This window comes from Condylura cristata, unplaced genomic scaffold (assembly GCF_000260355.1).
Source record: "Condylura cristata isolate star-nosed mole 26May11 unplaced genomic scaffold, ConCri1.0 scaffold00036, whole genome shotgun sequence".
In the NCBI taxonomy this organism is placed as follows: domain Eukaryota; kingdom Metazoa; phylum Chordata; class Mammalia; order Eulipotyphla; family Talpidae; genus Condylura; species Condylura cristata.
This window is the reverse complement of record NW_004567137.1, coordinates 7,049,000-7,073,482: the sequence shown is the minus strand read 5'-3', so window position 1 is coordinate 7,073,482 and position 24,483 is coordinate 7,049,000. Positions and strand designations below refer to the sequence as shown.

At 37.7% G+C, this 24,483-nt stretch overlaps 1 protein-coding gene across 1 annotated transcript in view; it reads right to left on the bottom strand.

Moving 5' to 3' along the window:
• Positions 1–1,449: 1,449 nt before the first annotated feature.
• Positions 1,450–24,483, bottom strand: part of ABCC9 (ATP-binding cassette, sub-family C (CFTR/MRP), member 9) — a 109,756-nt gene continuing 86,722 nt past the window's right edge. The window contains exons 30-39 of the mRNA XM_012732915.1: positions 21,962–22,064; positions 14,577–14,678; positions 13,984–14,104; positions 12,213–12,343; positions 11,461–11,539; positions 9,682–9,790; positions 8,478–8,581; positions 7,670–7,803; positions 6,965–7,027; positions 1,450–3,606 (exon numbers count right to left, since the gene is read on the bottom strand). Of these exons, the coding sequence (XP_012588369.1) occupies positions 3,469–3,606; positions 6,965–7,027; positions 7,670–7,803; positions 8,478–8,581; positions 9,682–9,790; positions 11,461–11,539; positions 12,213–12,343; positions 13,984–14,104; positions 14,577–14,678; positions 21,962–22,064 (1,084 nt within the window). The 3' untranslated portion in view covers positions 1,450–3,468. The remainder of the gene's footprint in view (positions 3,607–6,964; positions 7,028–7,669; positions 7,804–8,477; positions 8,582–9,681; positions 9,791–11,460; positions 11,540–12,212; positions 12,344–13,983; positions 14,105–14,576; positions 14,679–21,961; positions 22,065–24,483) is intronic.

Genomic DNA, 24,483 nt, shown 5'->3' with positions numbered 1-24,483 from the left:
TTCTTAGAGACAATTACCTTCTTATATTGATATGGGAGGTACTCTGTGTTAATGAGGGAGGTATGGTTCCCTCCCTCTTAGCAATTTAGAAACAAGGCAGTGATGACCAGAGTGTGAATGGACTGCCTATAGAAAAATATCATTTAAATAAAATTAATATAACCACCTGAATTTAGAGCTAATTTCCTTTCCTTCCATACTGTGAAATAACCAGAAGTGAAACTTACCCAAACTGGTCACATTACAGATCATAAAAGTTTGGAAATAAGAATTTAAAAATCAGTAGAATGAACAAAGGAAACAAGGACTGTTTTTTTTTCCTTTGTTTTAATCTTTTCAGCTACAAAAAAGTTAAGTGAATGAAACCCTATGGGGAGACAAAACAGTTTATGGAATGACCCCAAGAGATTCTTCTTGCCCTCTGGGTAAGGTGAGGTCAGCAAAGGGAGGAAGCACATAATGCCTCCTGGCTCTGCCAGGCATGACAGTGACAGGCGTGAGGGGGCTGAAGGTGGATGTTTATAACTGAAGTTGGTCACTTATAATCTCATTTGGAGGTGATTTCTAGAAAGTCAGAAACAAGACCTTTCATTACAGTTTGATTCAAGTGAATCTTAATAATGTTTGACTAAGCCTGTTGTAGATGATGTGCAGTGACTAAGGAAAAAATTGAACAGAAGCGAAGGGCTATATATCCTTTTGGTTACTGATTTTTTTTAAAGATCTATTGATGCATAATTGGGGTGTAGGCCAGAGATGCAGGGAATGGGGTTTAGAGGACTCACTAGAGACAGTGAGGAGCAGAACAGGAAAATGTACTGAAGTACGCTGCTGAGGGGAGAAAGGCAGGCAAGGTCTGCTGTGCCATGTGGGTCAGCTCCCTGGCTGGGGTTAGCTCAAGCTGCAATGGAGGGCTTGAACTCTTGCTACAGTGGCTGGCACTAGCTTGAAAGCTGTGTCTTTAACCCTAGCACCACCAGGGAGACCCCTGGCTAATGCTTCTGATGCTGAACAACTGAGATTAGAAAGTTGCATTTAATATTGAATAATGAGTCAATAGGGAATTGTCAGTACTATATGTATAACAGAACAACAAAGTACAGTATAGGACGAGCAAAAAGAGATTAGAAGACAACCTTATGAATTGATCAATAAACCTTGGGGAGAAGTCCAAACATCTTGCTACTTAATTAGAACAGTGATAAAATTTATTGACACAGCTGTTCCACTTAATGGAAACTCCTCTGGAACCTATATATTAAAGTCATGATGTGCATGATGGAGGCAACTGTGAAGCAGAATTAAGATGAGATCATTTATTGTCTTGGCGACTGTTCTGGATTTATATCTATTGATCCGTCTTGGTTGATACCCAATGGTAATATAAATGAAAGAATAATCACCCTCTTTAACTGAGCAAATAAAGAGTAATTTATTATACAATACCAAACCAATATATTTTCACAGTAAAATAAACACAGCACAGAAAGTAGAGAGACTACATTATAGCTGTAGGCACAGGGTTAGTGGTAAAACTATCAATGGGTAAGTAACCTATTGTTTACTACCTACCATGGGCCAGATGCTTGTATTAAGTGCCAAGGTCACAGAGACAAACAAGACATGGTCCCAGATCTCAAGGATCCATTACTTAGATTTGTCTTCTGGTATCTGATACAGGGCTGGCTGACTGAAATAGGTGGTGAGTGGCAGTGTAAAAGGAGAGCACAGGCCTTTCAGAGGAATGTCTTTCCTAGTGATAACTTGATGTTTTAACATTTGGCTAGTTAAATGTAAATTATAAACTTTGATTTTGTTGAGCTGGTCTTTTATAGTGATGTATCTCCTTAGTATGTATTTCCAGATGAATCACTTCTGTACTTAATAGATACTATACGTAAATGAACAACTAGAACAATAACCTGACTTGAGTTACTTAATGATGACTAAAAAGAATTTAAAAGTTATAAGGGAGCCAGCAACCACCTGAGTGTAAGAAGGGTGGATGTGACTCGTGGTAGTGAGGTTTCTGCTGCCACTGTCTATACAGCAGTGTACCCTACAGATATTATGAGTGCTTATTTCTATGGGTAAATCCACATTTCTCAGTGAGAATGAGGTAACCGGTAACATGTCATGTAAATTCCTCTCTATGCTCCTATAAAACAGGTGCATGCCAGCAATACATGGAAGTACTATATTGCTAATACATCCATCTACTAGTTACTGCTTCCTAAAAGCTAAATAGAGCAAAATTAGTAAGCAGTTTTCTCTCAATGACACTTTAAGCTAAATAACAGGATATTTTCACCACTATGGAGTGAAAATTTTTATTTTATTCTACATATGTCCCTTACAAATGACTACTGGTTTTCCAACAGTGAATATAAAATTCAGTAGGCTAAACACATCTTTGTGGAGGGAGCATACATTCTTTTTCCATGAATCAGAGTGCTTCAAATGGACATGGATTCTCAGATGAAAACTTTTGATAACTAGAACTTTTGTTCTATTGAACTCACATTCTGCTAATTGTATTGAACTCTTAATATGCACCTTAAAATTGGAGCAGGACCAAAAGCTAGAAAGTTTAGAGTAACATTAGGATATACTTTACAGGCACAGTAAATTAAAGCAGGAACAAATTCTACACACATATAACATAACTGAGCATACCTGGTAAAAGTACACTGTCACCTAGAAATACACATATATAAGTAGTTACATACAGAGGCATGTGTGTGTATAGTCTGCAGAATAAGGCCACTTGCTTATGATCCTGAATCCTGAATAACAGCATTTTAGGGCTCAGGATCATTACCAAATGTAAAGATGAATTAAATTCTGGAGCTAATTACTGTTTGGACGTAGCTCTTCTCAAATACCTAAGCTTTTTTCATAATCTTTCTAGTTAACATCATGGCTTTACAGAACTATGTATGTGATTATTTCTTAGTGGCAGGAAGCAATTTAGATGGAAAAAAGGGAACATTTCCATACAGTAAATAAGTTTGAAGTGTCCAATTTTCTAACTGATAAGAACTGTTTTCTTCCAACATCATTTTGAGACATCAGCAAAAAGGAAAATATATTCTGACAAATAAGTATTATATTTGTCATTGTAGCTTCTATGCCTGAAATGATGAGAAAACTAGCTGGTGACTTGCTATTTCAAGTAGCATGTTTTAATACAGCCTGCTATCCTTAAAGTAGCTTAATCATTTAACAGAAGTCCATGACAAGCAGACTAAGCAGTAATAACAAAAATCAGGAAGACATGCTAACTTGGTAATACAATATCTGCTAATATTGTGATGTTTCTACTAAATACAGGTCTACAACATAGCCAACAAGATTTATGAAAGTGTGAAACTTTGAGGTACCACATCACGACAGTCAGGCTGATGATCCATGATGTAGATTATGACTGTACTATTTTAAATGTGCTTGTCACTGTAAGACATTCCTTTACATGTCTGCACGGACAAAAGAAGCAAATACTCCATCTTCTTGAGCCAAGAGGCTTTCAGGAGTGTCATATTCTAGAATATTCCCTCGCTTCATCACAATAACCAGGTCTGCCGTCAGAATGGTGTGAACCCGATGCTGAGAATGAGAACAATACATGTGGTTAGTACAGATTTCAGGACATGAGCCAAAGCAATGGCTTGTGCATATTTCATCATTACATTCAGGGACGTTGTTTTGAGGTGCCAGGAAATGCCAGAAGCACACGCTCACTTTTTCCTTTCCTATTTAAAGTATATTTACTTATATACTTTCAAATATTGATCAGTATGTGTGGGTCTTATGCATGGACTACATTAAATTGAGTGTAACTAGGTCAGTAATTTCATTATTTACATGCAATTTAAGTAGACTAACCAATGGTTGCAAATAATTGTAAGATATGAGAAGCCACCCCAAACCAGGGAGTTACAGTTTGGCCTAGACTAAAAGAATTCCACAAAGAGGGTTTTGATTCTGGGAAGACAAAAATCAGGAAGTTCATTTTGCCATGAAGTATTAAAGAATTAGCCAGGGCATTGGATGTGTCTTTTTGTAGACTTTGGAGATGAAGTTACTGTTCGCTTTCCTGTGTGGCAGTTACCCCTCTCGAGGGTTGATCTTAGAGGGTTGTTGAGAAGCAGCAAAATCAGGAGATAAGTAATATCAACTAACAGAAACAGCATTAAAATCAGGTTCACCGACTTCAAAGTATGAGATGTTTCCACCCTGAAGATTTCTAACTCAGAATTGTTCATGCACATTACCAGTGCTATGTTAAAAGATCACAAGCTCTAAAGTTGAACGGGGTCGGTTTTTGTATTCAAGGTTTGTCTTGATGGATTTGTATTTAAGTATTAGCTCTGTTATGGTCCCCTGTAGCTCCAAGTCTTTGAATTCCAGGGTGAATCTCACATTTACAAGTTAGGCTACCTGCATTTCAAGGGCACAGTAGCAAGTAGGTCCTATCTTGGGTAAGGACCATGCAGGTCAGAACACCCGCTGCTGGGAGACCTGGGTAGAAATGCCATCTGATCAGTTGCTAGTCTTCCCACGTGCCTTCTCCTAACAACCTAAGGATGCCCCAGGGGCAAAGGTCTGTCTTGGTCCCCAGGCTCTACAGAAAAGCAAGAGGTTAGACGTGGTACTTCCAGAAGGGGAAAAGGACATGTATATGGAGTATGAGTGAAAAGTTGGAGTGGAACGTGCACCACTGTTGCTAACCTCCAGAGACAGACCTATCATCCCATTGGATATTGGTAACAAATGATACATATTTAAAACTCATCAACATTTGGAGGATTTATTTATCTTGGAGAAAGAAACGCACATGCGTTTAGAAAAAGTAAACTTTAACTTAAAGGACTTTTCAGTATCTGTTGTGCTTTTTCCCTTCAAAAAAAAAAAATCAGTTTTTCAATAACTGTAACAGATTTTTAGAAAGGAACTCAACCTCTAGATCCATGAACTATTATAAACATTGCCTTGCTATTCTAAAATGCTTATTTTTAAAAATGAAAACTAGCAAAATCTTGGCAAATGGAAATAAATATATCTGGTACATTTCTCCAGAGCATTTAGGCAGTCATTAATGCTACTGCAATTGATACACTTTATCAAGCGTGAAGAATAAACACTTTAATAACTCACTTTCATAATTAAATGGCATTATTTGGTATATGCAGACTTCTTTTTAGAAGTCTGAGAAAATTTATTCCATACATTTTCAAAGTTTGGAGGAAATATTTTTCTTTCATTTTGCTAACTATCATGGGTCTACCCATGGGGTGGATTCTGTTTTCCATCACCTATGAGACTTTTAGGAGGAGTTGGTCCATGGTAATTAACAAGCCCCCTCCCCCTCAGAGCTTTATTAATGTTGAAGGGAGAACTTTAGGTATCCTGTGGCCATAGCATTTGCGATCTTGAAGAGTAGATGGAAGGTACAGATTCCTCATAGAAAAGTATTCAGTGAATGTAGGAGAACAGGATTCAGTTAAAATAAAAACATTGTAAAAATACAGATTATGCTATAATACTCTTCCGGATGTATATAAGATTATACAACCATGCCATGCTTCATGTAGAATGAAGAAAACTTGTTTTGAGTAGGTAAGGGTCTGTTTCCCATTCCAAGCCCCTTCTGGCTGCCCATCTACAGGTAACGGGAAATTATTTTTCCTCCAAAATACCTATTTTATCCAGTGAGATTCTTGAAAATATGAGAAAACCATTTTCCAAGTTAGCCATCTCTCTTACCTACTAAATCATTCACCTTTTAGTATGAATCACATGACTGTGCTCCAGGACAGAAGGAACTACATAGTTCACTGGGAAAGTAAAAAGTAGTAGTTTTTCTTAACATATTTGACAGAAAGTAAGGATTTAATTCCCGCCACCTTGAACAATCTGCACTTTAAATGGTGCTTTTTCACAAAAACATGTGAACATGAGCAAGCAACAGTCAAGTTAAACTATGCATTCTTTAAGCAAGCAAGGAACATGAATAGTCTAAGGACTATTCATGTCCTTAGGATAGCCTTTAAGTTTGGTGCTTAGGCTTAAAATTACATACCTCTTGTCTTACATGTATACATTTGAAAATACACTCAATACTGAGGGAGCACATGTAAGTGGGAGATGGTAGGTGGAAAAGCCCCCCTTTGGAGTTAGTTCCCTCCCACCTCCCACCCCTGCCATCACTGCATTAGCCTTGCCTGAGAAGGGCTCCAGCTAAGATAGCTACCAGAGAAGGGTACAGAAGTAGCTCATGGTGTCTACTTGTTGGTCATCACCAAAGTGGAAAAGAGGCCATTCTTGAGGGAGAGCAAGTTTGGAACAGTATCACACTCCACTAAGATACCCTCAGAAAAGACTAAAACAAGGCCCACATCCATAATGGAAGAGACGCGATGCTGGAGAGAAAAGAGAAATGGAAAGAAGAGAATCAGCAAAAGGGAAAATGTCCAAGTGACTCATTTTTTCCAAAGTTTTTGTTAAACATTAAGCCTAAATATGAGCAAAAATCCATCCATCTGCATAGAGGAACTACCCAATTCTCTCTTAATTATGCCAATGCATGAATTATAGATGTAAGCAATTCTTCAGTTTGGGGCTATCTGTTGAAAATAGAATGATCCATAGGAGTTACCATTTATATTTGGTGACAGATCCACAGACGATGACCTGCTGGGGACCTTACATTTGTCGTGTCCTATCCTTAGAACTTAAGGGAGCAAGGTAGAGCAGACAGACAGTTTAGGTAAGAAACAATATAAGGAATTTCAGAGCATAGCTTGTTTTTTCCCTTCTTCACTCTTTTTTGCAGTTAGAAAAACAATAGCAGAGAAGCAGAATGAAATTTAAGTAAGCTAATTTTAACTGGTCAAAAATAAACACTCCTGAATTTCAGAACCAAAACCAAAGAGGAGTAAATCACTCCCACTTCCATACTTACAGCTATCGTGACGACGGTGCGGTCTGCAAATGCTGTCATTACCACTTTCTGCAGAATGTTTTCCTAACAAAAAAAAAAAGTATGAATTTTCTTTGGACTTTCTCTTGTTGTCTACAAAAACCAAGCTTCACATGCTCAACCCCTTCTGAGAACCTCCACTCCTAAAATCTGCCTCTAATTTATCATTCCATTCTCTCCCCTCCCCTCTAGTGAGATGGTACTGTTGTTATAACCCCCAGACACATTTGAGGTTTTTAAACAATTTCTTTCCAAAGACAAAATTTTTGACTTGTTACCATGAATGCAATTCCACTTTGAATTCTTGTGACATCTTCAAATTGCTTTAGAAAGTAATAACTGGTTACCAACGTAGTCTATCCAAATAGAGACTAGCATACTTAATTTTGAAACTCAGGGTGTAATACCTGAATACAGGTAGTACTCTCAACAACTGAGTTGGAATTTTACTATTTGTGGATTGCCAAAGAGTGCTGGAAAGATGATATTCTTCCCAATAAGAACTGTTTGAAAGTCACATCTTCTTTATTGTAATTCTCAATTTGTTTTCATCAGTTGATCAAAATGATAAGAAGTTGCTCAAAATAGTAGTACTGAGGATTCAGAACATACTGGGGTGTAATAAATTACATGCTTCATGTGCATGAGTGTAACCCCTGTTTTAAAAAGTCTGGCTAAAGCACTCACAGTGGCCATGTCAATGGAAGCCGTGGCTTCATCCATGATGAGAATGCTGCTTTTGCGGACAAAGGCCCGAGCAAGGCAGAACAGCTGTCTCTGTCCAACACTAAAATTCTCTCCACCTTCAGTGACCACTGCATCTAAATCAGAGAACCAAAGTGAGGCATTAATGAAGAGAATGTTACTGAACAGCTTTCCTGGGCAAAGAGCAAAAAACCCAAGCATATTTCATGAGCGCTCGCGAGGAAGCATTTTGTATTGTTGCAAGGGTTTCATCTTGGAAAGGCAAAGAGGAGTTTTACTTTGGGATAAAGAATGTGCTCCTTGGCCATCCCATTTTGACCACGGATACTTAAGTACCCCTTCATGTTAAGATATAAAACTGTTGAGCTTTTTGAAGAGTGGAAGATCTAGAGTTATTTAATAGTATCAGTGAAGGCCCAGGGAGAGACAACATGGCTTGCCAGTGATCACACAGTGAATCTGCAGTAGAGCTAGGTCACAGCATTCTGTCTGCTAACTTCAGTACTGTTCTTTTTTAAGTGATCATATAGCTCAAGAGAGCAGAGTGACCAAAGAAAAATACCCGATTAAGTGCCTTTGGCCAACAGTGGAATATTAAGGAGTGCTTACATAGAACACAGTATTGTAAACTTCATCCTCTTGCACTACATGCAAAATCATTAGCTTTTTTGAAGTAGTGACCTTTAGGAAAGTTATAAATAGAAGGGATTTACTATTAGAAGCATGTAATTCCAGCATACAGCATTTGTATGTATTTACCCAAACTAAACGTGTTATTTAGAAAATATACCTAGACCTCCTGGTAGGGATTTGACCATATTCTTCAACTGAGCGATTTCTAGAGCTTCCCAGAGTCTGTCATCTGTGCATTTGCACTCTGGATCTAAATTAAATCTGTAAGAAAAATGACTTAGTTAAGAATATTTTATGTATTATATATTTGCTTATTAATATTCTTGCCTTAAAGTGCACATTTTATTTATGTTTACAATTCTACCCCCTAGAGCTCAGGATAAGAGTGGGTATTCAATTCATGTTTGATGAGTGAATGAAGTTAATGTTAATAAAAATGATCTTTGACAATATACTTACTATGCTTACATTAAGTGTATGCATGCTAGGATAGAAAATAAGTATTCTGCTTAGTGCAGTTTGAATAGTGTCTACACGGACCACAGTGGTGATACTCATAGTACGTTCACAGATATATATTGTTAAATAGCTTGATATATCCAACCTTTCATTATTTTATAGCTGCATATAAAAACGATCTAACATTTTTCTCTTCAAGACAGTATTTAGTCAAAGGAGGTGGCAAATATGTCAAGTTGAGAGAGGGGGAGTGAGCAGAATAAAGGGAAGCGATCTGGTGGGTGATGTCACAGTGAACTTTGCAGTGAGAGGACTTTATTGGTATTGCAGTTACTTCTGAGGTGCAAAATCCTCATCTAATGGGGAAAATAATACGTGTACTGGAGTAGTGCTTTGGGGATCTATAAGGCAGTATGTCAATGCACTCAGCAGATGGTAGATACATCTGTTCCTTTTTGCCTTATGGGAAAGCACAAACCCAGTTTGGAGAAGGTTATAAACAGCTTCTTAACGCTGTTTTGGCTGAAAGAAAAGTTGTGAGGTGGGGGGTCTCATTATCTGGTGGCATCAGATCAGACGTAGAAAACTTAGGCAAGGCACTGTATGGCAGAACACCTCAGAACTATCTCCCAAGAACCACTGCCCCCAGCTCATATAGAAGAAAAAGTAGATTTTGTTGAATCTGTCTGACAAGGAGCAGTTCTTGGAGATATGAGATTGGATTCTATAGGCTTCTTTATTTAGTTGCTGTAGAGTTTCCCAAGCCAAATTGGACAGAATATTGGATGGCATAATCTTAATAATGTCCCTTCACCACTATCTGAAAACAGTTCTGTGCCAAACTCTCCTAAGAGCCGAAAAGGTCCGTCCTGAGGCTCCAGGGCCCCTGCTGAACACCTCACCTAATGGAGCCGCTGAACAGTATTGGGTCCTGCAGGATGATTGAGAGTCTAGAACGAAGTGTGTGCAGTGGTAGTTTTGAAATATCTATCCCATCAATGACAATCTTTCCTGTTAAAAAGAAACCAAGTTATAGACATGCAGTAAAATCTGAAGTGAAAAAATGTTAAAGTTCTTTTTAAATTCAGAAGATGAAAATTTATACTTTAGTAAAAAAAATGCATCTTTAAGAAAAACATACATCTTGGTGATATTTTCTTTGTGTATTTTCTCTTAAAAGGGTTTTCTATTTTTATTTAGTTACAATAGTTTCTGCAAGCTGAACACTCTTTGCCCTTAACTGGCCCTCTCTCTTTCAGTTGCTTTTATCCTGGTTCCCTGCTTTTTCTTTCATAGGAAATTCTCTTTATAGTTGCTTATCCTTTACAAATCTCTTTCCAGCCAATAGAATATAAACTTCTTGATGACAGGGATTTGTCTCTTACTGTTGTATTGACTGAATAGTACACTGTCTTATAAATAATTTCTGTTATAAAGATACTGGGTTTAATAAAGTTCTCTATGTTCTATGAAGACATTTAGGCTGTGCAATCTTGAGATCTTTTTCAACTTGATACTTTTATATCATCTTTTGCCTTGTCCTGTGAAACAAGTATGAATGGAACTTGGTGTATCTTTCTCATTAGATTTGGATTCAAGACAGGGGAGGGTGGTTTGTGTAAACTTTCAGGAATACTTAATATATCTGCTATTAAAGTCTTGATAATGTTCTACTGTTAGAATCAGTCACTGATAGTCCACATGGGCCTGAAACGATGTTTCTAAACTCAAGAAAATCAGGGTGATAATTTCGTGTAGACTGCCAATTACTTTTGGATCATGTAATTGACATATAACACAAATCCCACTGAAAACCTATAACTTATCTATCATTATGAACCATGGAAAAAAGAGCTAGCTGCTAACCTAGTGGCATAGTCTACCCTGTCCCTGAATCTAAATCCCAGAAAGATTGCATTACCACTGTTTGCCTTTTTTGTTCATAAACTGGTCTCTTATCTCAGAGAGCTATTGTTTAAATACTGTAAACCATCAAGCTCAATAAAAATGTATAGTGCTATCACCAATCATTACAGGTAATAATAGCAAGCAATAACAATAATAATAATTCAGGCACATTGCTGCATCCCCTAATATTCAAGATGGCTCACATGCTGGCCTATTTATAGTGCACTTGATAGACTAAATAATGACATACTTTTCTAAAGCAAAGGTTATTAATAATTTAGTGAATGAATAAATATTTTTGTAATTGTAAACATGTATTGAAGTTCATCATCAAACCATGTTATTCAGAAAATGAGGAGAGTCATGCTCCCAAATTAAAAATGGAGTATCTCCTTGCACTTTTTCCTTTGCTGGAAAGATATATTTTTAGTCTTAGGGAAGCAAGAATACACCCCTTCCTCTTAAAAAGCCACCTCAATTTGTTGCTACTCAAAGTGGGTGGCCTTGTTTTCATTGTACTAGAAAATTAAAATGTTTAGCAACAATCTGAAGAGCTAAGTTTGGGGCTAATACTTTTATTTCCTCAATTCTATGTGTTTTTCTTTACTTCTGGATTGTTTATCTGGTGGATTGTTTACCTGCCACCAACCATGGATTGTAGGGACACAAAGTCTTTATAAATATTTGACTTAATTTCTGCAGTATTAGATAAGTTGATACTGCTTTTAAAGAGAAAGCACAAGGCAATTAAAAAGTTGTGATTAGTAACTCACCATCAAATATGTCAACCATTCTGAAGAAAGCCAGAGAGAGCGATGATTTCCCACTGCCAGTGCGACCACATATGCCAACCTAAAAAATCACCTGTCACTCAGAAGACGACTCAAACAAAAATGGACAAACGTGTTTCTAATTAGATAGTAAAACTGCAATTCTATTTAAAGAACTACTCTGAAATCCTCATTCTCATCTTAGAATTACCTTGTGTATTAGCATTAAGACTAGAAAGAGCTTACCAAGTTAATGCTTCATTGTAATTTTTCTATGCTATGTGCTTGGGTCATTTGTCCTTGGAGTTTCAACTTGTGTATCTTGTGTACTGTTAATCTAATGAATAACTGTTCCCTTTTATTTTAGAAGTGGTGATTTTATAATGAATATTAGAGTAAATCCATTTTCATTCTGCATATTATTCCTTCTACTAAAATCATTTTGAGACTAAAACAAATGCAAGGTTTTCCAAGGAGCTATCAGGTCTAGTGAGGAAGCAGAAGCTCACATGCTTTTGAAAAACCATGTCTACTGTTGACTTTCCTGAATGGCAATATGAGTTAGACAAAATTAGAGTATACATATTTTATACAATTTCTATTTCTTCCTTTTCCTTTTTATGTAGATAAGTTGATTTCTTAGGTTGAGGGAAGTGGGCCCAGTTAGAATATGTTTGGGTGGGAAGCCTGGAGAGTTCAGGGGGTAATAGAGTGGTTCCAGCAGAGCATGAAACAAATGAAAGTGAATTTGATACCTTTTGCCCAGGTTTGATGTAAGCCTTGACATGTTTAAGAACAGGTTTCAGATTATTTTCATATCTGACACACAGATCATGAATCTTGATCTCCCCTTCTTGTGGCCAGTGCTCTGGGACTTGAGAAGGATCTGGGGTAAGAGTAGTGGATGGAGGTAGAAAGAAACAGAAGCTTACAATTTTTTCTCTAAATTTAAATAATCCAGCACCAAATTATTTTGTTTTAAAATTACTTTCAGAGTAAAGTCTTCTGGATTAAGGACTTTTTAAGTGGCTTGTAAATTTGTTTTTAGAGCATTAACCATTTCTAAACTATTTTCATGTGAGCCAAGTTCCTCATAACCCAACCCAAATAGCTGGTTATATTGTAATAAAATATTTACATTGCCTCCATTCTGGCTACAGTTGTTCATTTGTGAATTAGTTCCTTTGTTCATCAGTTGGTCACCATCTATTTGAAAGTTTACAATGTAAGAGGTGATATGCAAGGTGCTGCTGGCAATGTGGGGAGACTCCAGGCACTCAAGCTGTGTGCTAAGTCAGCATCTGACCCTCTGCAGAGACAGTCGCAGAAAGGAGGCCAACCCACTTGCCGAGAGCACAGACAGGGATAATTTGAGAACTCCAGGGTGGTTTCAGGAAAAGACAGTGCCTTATATGAGTCTTTTTTTCCCCCAACTGTTATCCCTTATACCCCTGTGAGTCTTTTTCCCCTCCTCAACTCCTCTTAATTGCACTTTGTTAATTAGTGCCTGCTAGTTTTCCTAAGTATTTTGTTTTGCCAAATTGTCCCCTATGGAATTGGCCACTGTTTGTCTTTGTCCCTCAGACTTGCTTTAGTGTGTGTAATTCCCTTGAATTCCTCCCATTATGCTACCAATGGCAACATTTCATCTTTATGACTGAGCAGTATCCATTATGTGGACATAATATATCTTGATTAAATTCTCTACTAGTGAGTACTTAGTTGGTTTCCAAGTCCTACATATGGTCAATAATGCTACAATAAACATTACCTAGTGTACTATTTATAGCATTTTATACAGTGTATGTATGTATGTGTACTCACACCTATATACTGTGTATGTATGTGTGTATATGTACACACATATACAGTGTATGTATGTATACATATGTATATATAAATACACACATATAAACACACATATATACATATACTGTATAATATGTAGTATACTATATACAGTATATTACATGAACTGATTGGGATATCTACCCAAATAGCATGAAACTAAATGGGATTAATGGTGTTTACCCAAGATGAATCCTTAAGCATGAGAGATGAGGAAATCTGTTTGATATATACCTGGAAGAAAAAGACGAAAAGCATAGCATGTCGGTGTGTTGGGATGCTAAGAGAGGAGACTGGGCGGTAGGCAAAGATTGACTAACGAAGAGTTTAATAGTTTTAACTAAGTTACCTGGCTTTTTTCCCTTGAGACTATGGATAGCTACTAGAAAGTGTAGAAAATGAAATACATCTAAGCATGATATTTGCACTTTAGATAATTCTGTCCTCAATGATTTTGTGCCAGATTTATTCTAGCAAAATAGAGAAACTCAGTATTTTGGTATCCATGTGTCTTGATATTTTAATTAATGAGGTCTTGAAGAGAATGTATTGGTTCAGAGTTTAGATTGAAAGGGGATTCTCTTGATATTGAAATGCAGAATAAAAGCAATGACATTGTGCCTGACATTCAAATATTAAACTAATAGTATTTCTAACCGTAACATTTAGAACAATTACCCATGGTGCCTTCGTAGTTCTCAGACTCCATAGTCAAGAAACTGTTGACTTTCTTCACTGCCCCCATCTGGACCTCCAGGTCAGCCAAGTTTCTTACAACCCAGTTCAAATAATTGGTTATCTGTCATCAGGTGACAAAAAAAAAAAATTAAGACCTTTAAGTCAAAGTAGCAATTTTTGTAATCACTGGATCTTTGGGGATGGGATGACTTGGACAGTTACTATTTATCATGTGGCAACAACACCTATGTGATAGAGGCTGTGGGATAGTGTGGGCAAAGAAGGCATCTGCTCTTTCTCAAGAGTCCCCAGATGTCATTGTTTTGTGACCTATGACTTCCCCACATGAGGGGTGAGTTTTATGTACCTCCTACCTAACTCTCATTCACTTTTGTGTCCCGAGAGGGGACACTGACCACTGGGTTTGAGGAATTTTAACAAATTGGTTCATGATGTCAGAAATTAATCTCTCCCATCCTACTACACTAGATTTGGGTTCAAATCAATTTGCAAAATTTCAGACTCTAACATTCTTGAATAAGAGATGTTAATAAATAACTCCTTCATGGAAAGAGTTGTTCATCCACACCTACCGTAAGTGCATACAGAAGCCCTAAGCCCACCAGTCCAGAAGAGGAAGACCCACTAATGGACGCTATCGAGGCAGTGAGGACAATACAAGCACCCAGATAATCCTGTAAAAGGAAAAAGGAAAAAGAAAAGTGATATTTTTCCTAAGTTCTTAAGCCAAAGATCCCAATCAAACATAAGAGAACACACTGTACTCAGAACGACACTTACAAGATGAGTGCTGGAATGGGAGCAATACAAGTCTCTCACATTAACTTCAGACCATAGTTAAGATACCTTGCCAGAAGTTAAACTCACAAACAGGATTAGATAGAGGAATTTCTTGTATTTCTTCCCCCCACCCCAGGCTCCCTCACCTTTCTACTGCATTGCGTTTTTTAGACAAGCTATTAGGATGACTTGATCTTCTGCCTTAAATTTCTTGCATGCTTACCCCACTGTGTATAAGGCCCCTGAAGACATTTTTTATCTGGACTTTGTCATATCTGTCTATGAAGGTAATATAAACAGGATAAGGGTTACATTTTTTCTAGTTCATAAGAAGGATGCAAATGTCAAGCATGATAACCATTTTTGCAAAATTTAAAAATTTCACTAAGGCCTGCCTTCAACTGGAAGTAGAGACAAGGGTGCATTTGCTTATTTTGTGGCTTTCTTAGTTATTTTTTAAGTCAAAAAAAGAAATCTTAATGTATACTGATGAATCACTTATCTCAGAAATGTGTAGAATTTCACTAATACTAATACTATTCTACAATTATCTGTAGCCTTATCTCATTGGAGTCAACTGTCTCTTGGTAGATTAATCTGACTCTTAATCTACCAAGATAAGACTTTAATGTCAGTAATGGAGTGTTTAAAGTGTTGAGATCAAAGAGGTTTCTGAAATCAGTTTACACATGTACTTTCCCTCCTTTTTAAGAAAGTAGCTCCAAAGATCAAGCTTTGGCGAAAAATCAGTGACCCCCGACCCTGGAGTCAGAGCTGTGGGCACAAATGTCAACTTTTCCAGTTACCAGCAAGTGACAAGTATCTCCACTCCTTTGTGATTCTATTGCTTTTTTTGGAAAGTAGAAGCGATACCTAATTTCCAATGTTTTGATAGGAAAAAGAATTTTAATACCCAGTAACTTACCCAACCTCCACTCATACATCAAGATCTTTTCCCTTCCTGATGATTCTCAAATGTTCAAAGCAAGCTTAAAAGTTTGTATGTTTCATAACATATTAAGGGCTAAAACAGCTTAAATTCATATTGACTTTTATGCCTTTTGAAGGGAGGAGAAAAATCATGGGAACTTAATTTCTTGATGCAGTAGGTTCCACAAAAGCAGTGAATACTTTATAGCTCCTTCTGGTTTAACAACTTGCCATGCCCTATCACAGTTCTTCCTCTTTTTCCCATTTTTGAAGCCACAACTATACCAACACAATCTAACTGGTCTGGGCCACTCTTTTGTATTTTATAAATGCCAGCACAGTATGAAAATACTTCTAAAATATGCATAGTAGTGTGAATTTTCCTTTTATTCTCTTTGAGTAAAGTTAATACTTTCAATGTTACAAATTGGCAATTTCTATATTATCTTTCCTAAAAAGACTCCTAAAAAGTCTGTGACAAGTTCCAGAAAGTTAAGGATCATAAAAACAAGGTGCTTCTGGCTTGCTATAAGGAAAAGCAACAGTTGGCTTCTGAGAAAATTCTGTGGGCAATATATACCTTAAGGATTCGAAGTAAGACTTCTTTCATTCACTTCTATTGTTCACTTATTCCTAGATGACCTCATTGGGAAGAAGAACCTCGTTCATTCAATCATTCCTCCATCATCCCTCACTCACACATTGTTTTAAAAGTGCATGTAACTTCCCTCTATAGAACCATCACTGCCTTCATATTTTGCTTACAATAAATTCAGACTCTGATGAATTACCATTACATGAATTAAAGTCTGGATTCTAGAGTCTACTGCTCTGACCTCATCTGAACTTCCTTTTCTGTTCCTTCCATATCCTCAACATGGAACCTTGGTTCTACTGCCGGCCCTGCCTGAAATGCTACCTCATGCCAGTGTCCTGTTGGAGATGTTTTCTATCCCACTGTCATGTTTTATTTTCTTCTATGTATTTAGAACTATCTAAATTATCTTTTTGGTCATTGTTTTTTCTTATAGCAAGCCAGAAGCACCTTGCTCTTACTACCCTCAACTTTCTGGAACTTGTTGCAAACTTTTTAGGACTCTTTTTAGGAAAGATAATATGGAAATTACAAATTTATAACATCGAAAGTATTAACTTTACTCAAAGGTAGTATCTTCTATGTATTTAGAATATCTAATTTAGAATATAAATTCCATAAACACAATTGTCTGAATTTTTCCCATTATGATGTCCAACAATAAGCATTACAACAGTACGATAGTAAAGATTCAATAATTCTTTATGCATAAAACATGCACTGAGCCAAGTATCTCCTAAGTTAGGACTTTACTTGATGTTTCTTAGGATTAATGCAAATAATTATTAACCTAATTATTCACCACTCCTTTTCCAGACATGGACTTCAACAAGTAAAAATAGCATGAGTGTATTTTTTGATAGATGGATAAACTCCAGTACTCAGTTTCTTTCTTTTAATTACCTGCTTAGAACTCTAATATGACTATTAGTTTTGCTATCTATAAGTGTTAGGAGGTTAATTGCTCTTTTAATGTGAAAAACAGACCAGGAACTTCAATCAGTTCCAAGTTCTAATTTTTTTTTTTTTTACTATTTCAGTTGTAGAAAACTGATAAAATGTTGTATTCTGTGTTGGAGAGCAGATGTAAATAGAACTAGGGCCACGCCACAGCTGAGATAGCAAAACAAAATAATCATTGAGTTTAACTAAATGGAAATAAAGCAATTGACCTGACAAATATTATAAAGGAAATACAAAAACAGCATGCATTTAAATTTCTATGTGTCCATTCTCTGCTGTTAAATTTAGGTTAGCATGGAATCTTTATGTTTCAAATTGGGCTCCGAATTTAGCATTACATAGAACTAAGCCACAGTTCGATGGTAACTATTTCCTAATGAATTAAAACAGTAATTTGAGGGAAAGAAATGTAGCCTTATCCTGGTATTAGAGACAAGACAGATCATTGTTGGGGTTCCTATACGAGGCTAATGTTTTCAATACTGCTCATGAAGTTTTCATTGTGATCATTAGACATTATTATTTTCATTTAGTCAAATGTGCAAAATTTATGAAAACACATAGATATTTTTGATACCTTAACAAGAAGCAATGGCTTTCTGAGGTATATTCATAGCAAATTTTTCAGGCAATAAACCTATTTTCAAAATGTACAATCTATTCAAATAGATACTGGAGCCAGTACCTCTATAATTTAGTATCTAATGCAGAGGTATTTATCATAATCTTTATTCCTTTTCTTATCAACTTTTCACCTCACTCATGAATTATTGCTAATGCTTCAAGTGTCTTTAAGGAATTAGAAAATTTGGGTAATGTCCTTGATTAGAATCTGATCTGCTTAAGAGGAGCAGCTGTTTTACAGAGTGCTTATTAGAAATTTCAAAGCAAAATGACCAAATTTCAATCACTTCCATTCAATACTGTGAGTAAAGAAGGGTACAGTGACAATGTAAGAGCTTATATTAGCTCCTCATTTTGTACTTTATCATTAAATTTATTTTGCACTTTATCATTAAATTTATTAACAAGCTTCACAAATCAAAGTGACCATAAAGTTATGGTCTTTTAACACCTTCTTTAATTCCTCTGCAAATGTGTAAACAAACACAAAAATGGCTTAAAGACAACAAATTAGAACAGGAGTAGGTGGTCTGTTAATTTGCACAAAGGAGGACAAGTAATTGAGCACCATAAACAGCATTCACGCTTCCCCCACCACCAAAGGCCTTATAGTCAATTCAATGCAAGTACCAGTGGTTGTCACCATAAAATGGTCCAACACTCCGCTTCAGAAGTACAACCTACTACTAGGTAAACTGCCCCACTGTCAAAGAGGTCCAGCCATGGGACACTTTGTTAGGATAAATTATATCCTCCATCACAGATCACAGCATTAACACACCCCATTTATCAGGGCATCAAAGCTGTGCTCTTTCATGAAATAAACTCTGCAGCATGCCCTAAGCCTATTTTCACTTTAGCCTATTGATTGTAAATATCTAGCATTTGGCTTCTTGATGTGAATTTTCTTTTATCCTTTTACCACATAGCAAGACAAAGCCTTGGAGACAGCCTTTAGATAGTTACACAATTTGCACAAATGGAAGCACCAACGGCAAAGAAATAGAATTGTTTAGTGCAGAGGGATTAAGAAAGAACCTAAGAACTTTAAGCAGCAAAGCTCAGGGTGTGGACTGGGTGTGGACACACCAGACACCTTTGGGCCCCCTCACATGGCACCCAGTGCAAAATGGGGCCTCTGTCAAAGTAACCCAGGGGGTCTGTCTGGTTTTCCTTCTAGAGGGGAGAGGTGATTTTACAAATATGGAGGCTATAACTTATCCTATCACACTGTCCTGTGGCTGGGAACTCTTTGACCGTGGGGCAAATTCACTGATGTGCTAGGTTCTGGTTCTGAAATTGAATGTCTCAGAGACTGAACTTTTCCACTAGCCTAGTGATCTTACTATTCAGACCAGGTCTTTCTTCCATTCCAGTGTGTTGTAACTGTTACTCCCCTTATCCCCTCCCCCAGTTCAAAATGAGTGTGATGGGCAGGACTAAATCTTCCACCAGGAAAACTGTTTACCCTGGGAAAGGAATCACTTGTGACTGTCTTAACTCCTACTTAACAAGACCAGGAAAAGACATAAAAATCATGATACAGAATCAACAAAAGGTGTTCCCACTTTCCTTTTCCTAGATTTTCCAACTAGAAAACTCAGCAGCATTGCTTTGGAAAGCTAGAATTTGGAATGAAGAGACAGGGAAGAGTAACAGACACAGAAAGTGACGGTTTTCTACTCTTTCTCTTCATCCCAGAACTGAGCCTGGGAATGAGAGTTTGTGAAATCCCAGGTCTGCAGCAGGAAATCCTACGTGACTCTCCATTTCTCTTTGTTTCTGTACTGGCAGCTCCAAGAATATTTGCTATAAGCAGATACTCTTGTTAATTTACCAAATAGTTTGGCAAAGACTTGGGAAAGGAGAGGGTTGTGTTGATAAAGTGGATAAGATCAATGGAGATTCTCTGGGCCAACTAGAAGTTTCCATTACTTATTCTGCCTTGTAAGTCATTTTAAAAAAATATATCCAGCTGTGGGGCTCTGAGAGCAGTTCACACCCTAGTCTCCAAGGTCTTGTATCTCAACTTTCATATTTACTTATTTATTTTAAATTGAAATGGTTTCTGCAGTGATGTAGACTTCTTCACAGAAACACAGTAGTCATGAGGTCATTTTTATGTGTATGACTGGAAAAAGGTTATTTCCTAATAGGTGCCATCTGCCTAATTTATCCTCTACTACTACTCAGGCCGATCATCAAAGCATTTATATTCAAATATACCTGTTCTAGTGAAGACTTTGGACCATGACTGAGATGAGCAGGTTATACCTAGAATTCTGCACATGTTTCTTATCAAAATTTACCTTTATTCATAGAAATAGAGACTTAAAGAGTCCCCAGTTGTTTGCATTGATCTCTAAGGGCATGTTCTTGTAATAAGCGGTAGGCAGCTACCTCTTAGGAGGATAATAGTAAACAGAATAAAGAAAAATACTAATAACATGAATGATAAGTTAATAATGGCAGATTTTTCATTTATTGTTTTTAAGTGCCAGTGATTTCTTTAGGATCATACGTGAGCTAGAATGCTTTTACATTCAAATGAATCCTCCTGTCTTTTGGGGGGGGGGAGTGCTAAAATGATCAATTGTGAGTCAAAGGAAGCTAGTCCATTCTCAGTCTGGCTACTGTCCCTTTCTTGGCAGTCTAGAATCTGTAATATCTTGTGTCTGGCTATGAAAACAGAACATAAGGTTTGGTTGAAAATTCTTGTTCAACACTTGTCCATTAACCTGATATTAGGAAGTGCTTAGGAGCAGGAGTCAAGGGGGGACATGTAGTTCAAGTTTAGAGAAATCATATACAGAAGTAACTATTATATTACCCTGTTTCCCTTTGAGTTTGAGACATTCTTTCATCAAGCTTATATTTATCAATTCTAATATTAGATATGATTTCTTTTCCTTAGGGAAAATAGATCCAAACAAGCAAGCTTAAAAGAAGGACTTAGGGTCTGGGTAGAATCTCGGAGTAATATTTTGGTTTTGTCCTAAAATCCTAAACAACACTGTACCTTCCCTCATGCTATCTGTCAGTGACTCAGGGAGACACTGCCCTGTCCCTTCCTAATCCCCACCACCCACTGGAAGGACTTTAACAACCGATAGTTCTAGCTAGAGAATCTAAACTAGTGAGAAATCATGACAGCTAAGGATCACAGGGATGGGGGAAAAGGGGGTACGACTCCATTTCAATCTGTATCTATCCATTAACAACTAAGATTTCAACTGGTGCGCCTTCATTTCAACTTCAGCAAATCCCCTTTACTATCTTCGATCTCTAGTCTGCTGAGTTATGAAGAAAGCCTGTCTTTTGGTAGAGATGCTTATTAATAAGGAGGAAAGTTTCTTATAATAGCTAAGATAACCTTTTGACAAATGGATGGACAATCTAATATATATAAATATGTATGTTAAGAGTCTACTCTTTATCTGCATGCTGTATATGTTACGGCAACTGGTCCCATGGTGACTTACAGAACCATTGACAACTGTAGGAACCTTTTCCATTTGTTCATCCATCCAATCAAAAGACATTGAGTGTAATTCCAGTCAGTCAACTAGGGGTTCATATTATTAGTTTTGACACCCCCATTACATACATATTTTTACTCCTAATTTATAGATGAAGAACTAGGACTCTGATGAACTTACCATACCATATCTGAATGATGTCAAACATATGTTTGCTTTCCCATTTCATTCAAGGCCTGTCTGGTTTAGTGAAGGAAATGAATACATCTGCTCACTTGTCAAATTTGCTCTTTTAAAAAATATTTGAAGTCGTACAAATATTTACCATTCCATTAACTTCTGTAATCTAGAGACTAATGAACACAAAATGAATTTTTGCTTTTTGGGCTATTTGTCTTGCCATTAGCTAAAACATTAGGACAAATCTCATGGGTAACATAAACAAACCTGAGCTATTTAAAGTCCAGAAAATGCAAAGTTGGTGCTGAATGTTAGTGGAAGACTAAATTTTACAACAGCCTCCCTCTTTGCATCAGGCCTCTCTGCTCTGTTTGGTTTCCATTTCGAAATCATGAAATGAACGTACCGTTCTGACCTCTAGCCATCTGTTGGCAGCCGAGAGAAATAAGTAGGCAATGTTGTTTGTGTCTGTCAGCTCCAGCATGCGTTGCTTAAATCTGGTTTCATGCCTGCAGAAAATAAAAATATTATGATGTTAGCCACACAACAGGCGAAATAATAAAAAACAGTCACACTTACTACTACACTATTTACTCAACATAGTGACAAACTGATGGGATGGAATGAGTAGTAAGTGAGCTCCTAGTTCGTAATAAAGGCTGCTCATCACTGCGGAGTTTTCCTTTATTGAACCTCTGCTGTACCACCAACCATTCTGATGACAGTCTCATTAAAGATCAGTTCGTGAATTTCCACATAACAATGGCAGCCACGAGAACGAAGCATGCCATGTTGCAGAAGTCAGAACGTAACTGCAATATTCTCTGCCCCACTTCTCAGTGTCTTTACTTTGCTTTTCAAAATGGCACAGTTGCAGCTGGGTGGAAGGTGGTGGAAGGGACCCAGCGAAGGCAGAAAAAGGCTCTTGCAACAGGCAAATAAAGAGTTGACATTTTCTGTTTGCCTGGTATTTCTGGGAACCAAAGAAGGAAAGTGAAGTGAAAAAAAGAGACCGGGGGTCCTTGACGATGGCAGACATAGAAAAGGGGCTTTTGAGCTGTGGTACTTCCGGGGCTCTGCAACACAGCTAAAGTAACTGCTCTCTGATCAAGTTAAGTTAAATCTTGGTCAGAGAGCAGTTACTTTCTAAATCATAAAAAGAGTCTTCATTATTCTTGAATAACAGAAATAATGAAAAACTGGATAATCTAACCAAAATAACTGGTCTAAAGGTTGAAGGAAATGCCAGCTCAAAATGTGGCTCATTCACTCTGTTGCCTTGGCTTGCCCCACGCCGTCCATTTGTCTACGGTCTTTTGTGCAAAGGACAGCCAGATTCGTCTCATAGTCCCATGATTCCTTTTTGAGAAGACTGCTCAAGTTCCCCCAAATCTTTCAAGTTTGTAAAACCTTATAATAAACTATCACTTAAAGTCAAAAAATGAAGGCATCCTGGGTGGGGTGTTCACTTGGCTTTTGAAATCATCCATATAAGCCAGTATAAAGCAAATACTTGATATCTATCCAATCAATGTGATCATTCCAATATGCCAACTCAGATACATCAGATAATTGACTCAGTCAGACAGCAGCATCTGATCTACAATAATCAAAGGATTTGGCAGTTGGAGCCAAATTATTACTTCACTTTGAGTTTCATAGCTTTGACCCAAATGTCACGCACGGGAAGACCCATGAAGGCCAGCAACCTACCGGGGTCGGGGCTAAGCAGTGACAGGAGCGTGAGCACCCTTTCAGATGAACAATGAAAAGTTAAATGAGAGCAGAATAGCCTTGACTGAGACAATGGCTATAATCTAGAAAGAGACCAACAGAGTCAGGGCCGTTCTTTCTGTTCCTACAGTGTTTGGTATGTCTTCATCATCCCTTCTTTTGGAAACATTTAGTAAGCACCACCTTAAGAAACCCTAGAATATGTGCACATTCTACAAGTATGCTCTTGAGGCACCCCTCAAGACAAAAGGGATGTATGATGTTACCAAGGACAGCATGTGCAGCACAGAAGCTAGCTTGGACAGCCACACACAAAATACTACATAAACACAGCAGAGATGACCCGTACTGACCAGAGGACCCAATTGGCAGGAAATGGGGTGTATGGTGGGACACGAAGGCTGAAGGCTTCACAGAGGAATGGGAAGGTGGTCTGAAGGGGGGTTTATGGGTGAGCTGAATTTTTCATGTGAAGTAGGGTAGAAGAAGTGTTCAAAGAAGACATATAGCAAAGCCAAGACACACAGATTAGAAACGCTACATGGGCCCTCCCTGGTGGCGTAGTGGGTTAAAGCACAGCACTGAGAAGCTAAAGCCACTTCCCCATGAGTTCGATCCCCGCCTGCCCTGGAGGTGACCACATGGCGCGGCAGACCTCTCCTGGTCCGCCTGCTGCTCCCCTCAGCAGTGTACTTCCTCGATCTGCCTGTTCTGCTCCCCACTCTGTCTCTGGTGAAGGCTCTCAGTGCCCCTGAGCCTCTGGCCTGTACCCCAGTTCTGTATGCACAAATAAATAAATATTAAAAAAAAAGAAAAAAGAAAAGAAACGCTACATGTCCAGGGCTCAGGACACGGTCGTCTCCCTAGAGCCTGGTGGTGATGGGGAGCATGGAAATGGGGCTAGTTAGACCCCAACCAGCAGACCACATCTGAGATGGACATCAAACACTCTTCTGATAAAGTGCTTTGTCTGAACTCCTCTTATTCCCCTACAGTTTTGGACTTTCGCTTCAGATACACACTTAGAGTAATGGAGCTGGCAACAGCCTGAAGCAGCAGTGAGAGGGGAGGGGTGGAAATGCAGTGAACATTCTTTCTGTGTGTTTCTCTTTGGCAAGAAACCCTCTGTTTTCCTAATGGAAACTTTGACACACTCAGTCTGTATCTTTTCATCCACATCCAGCTCATCTTCTG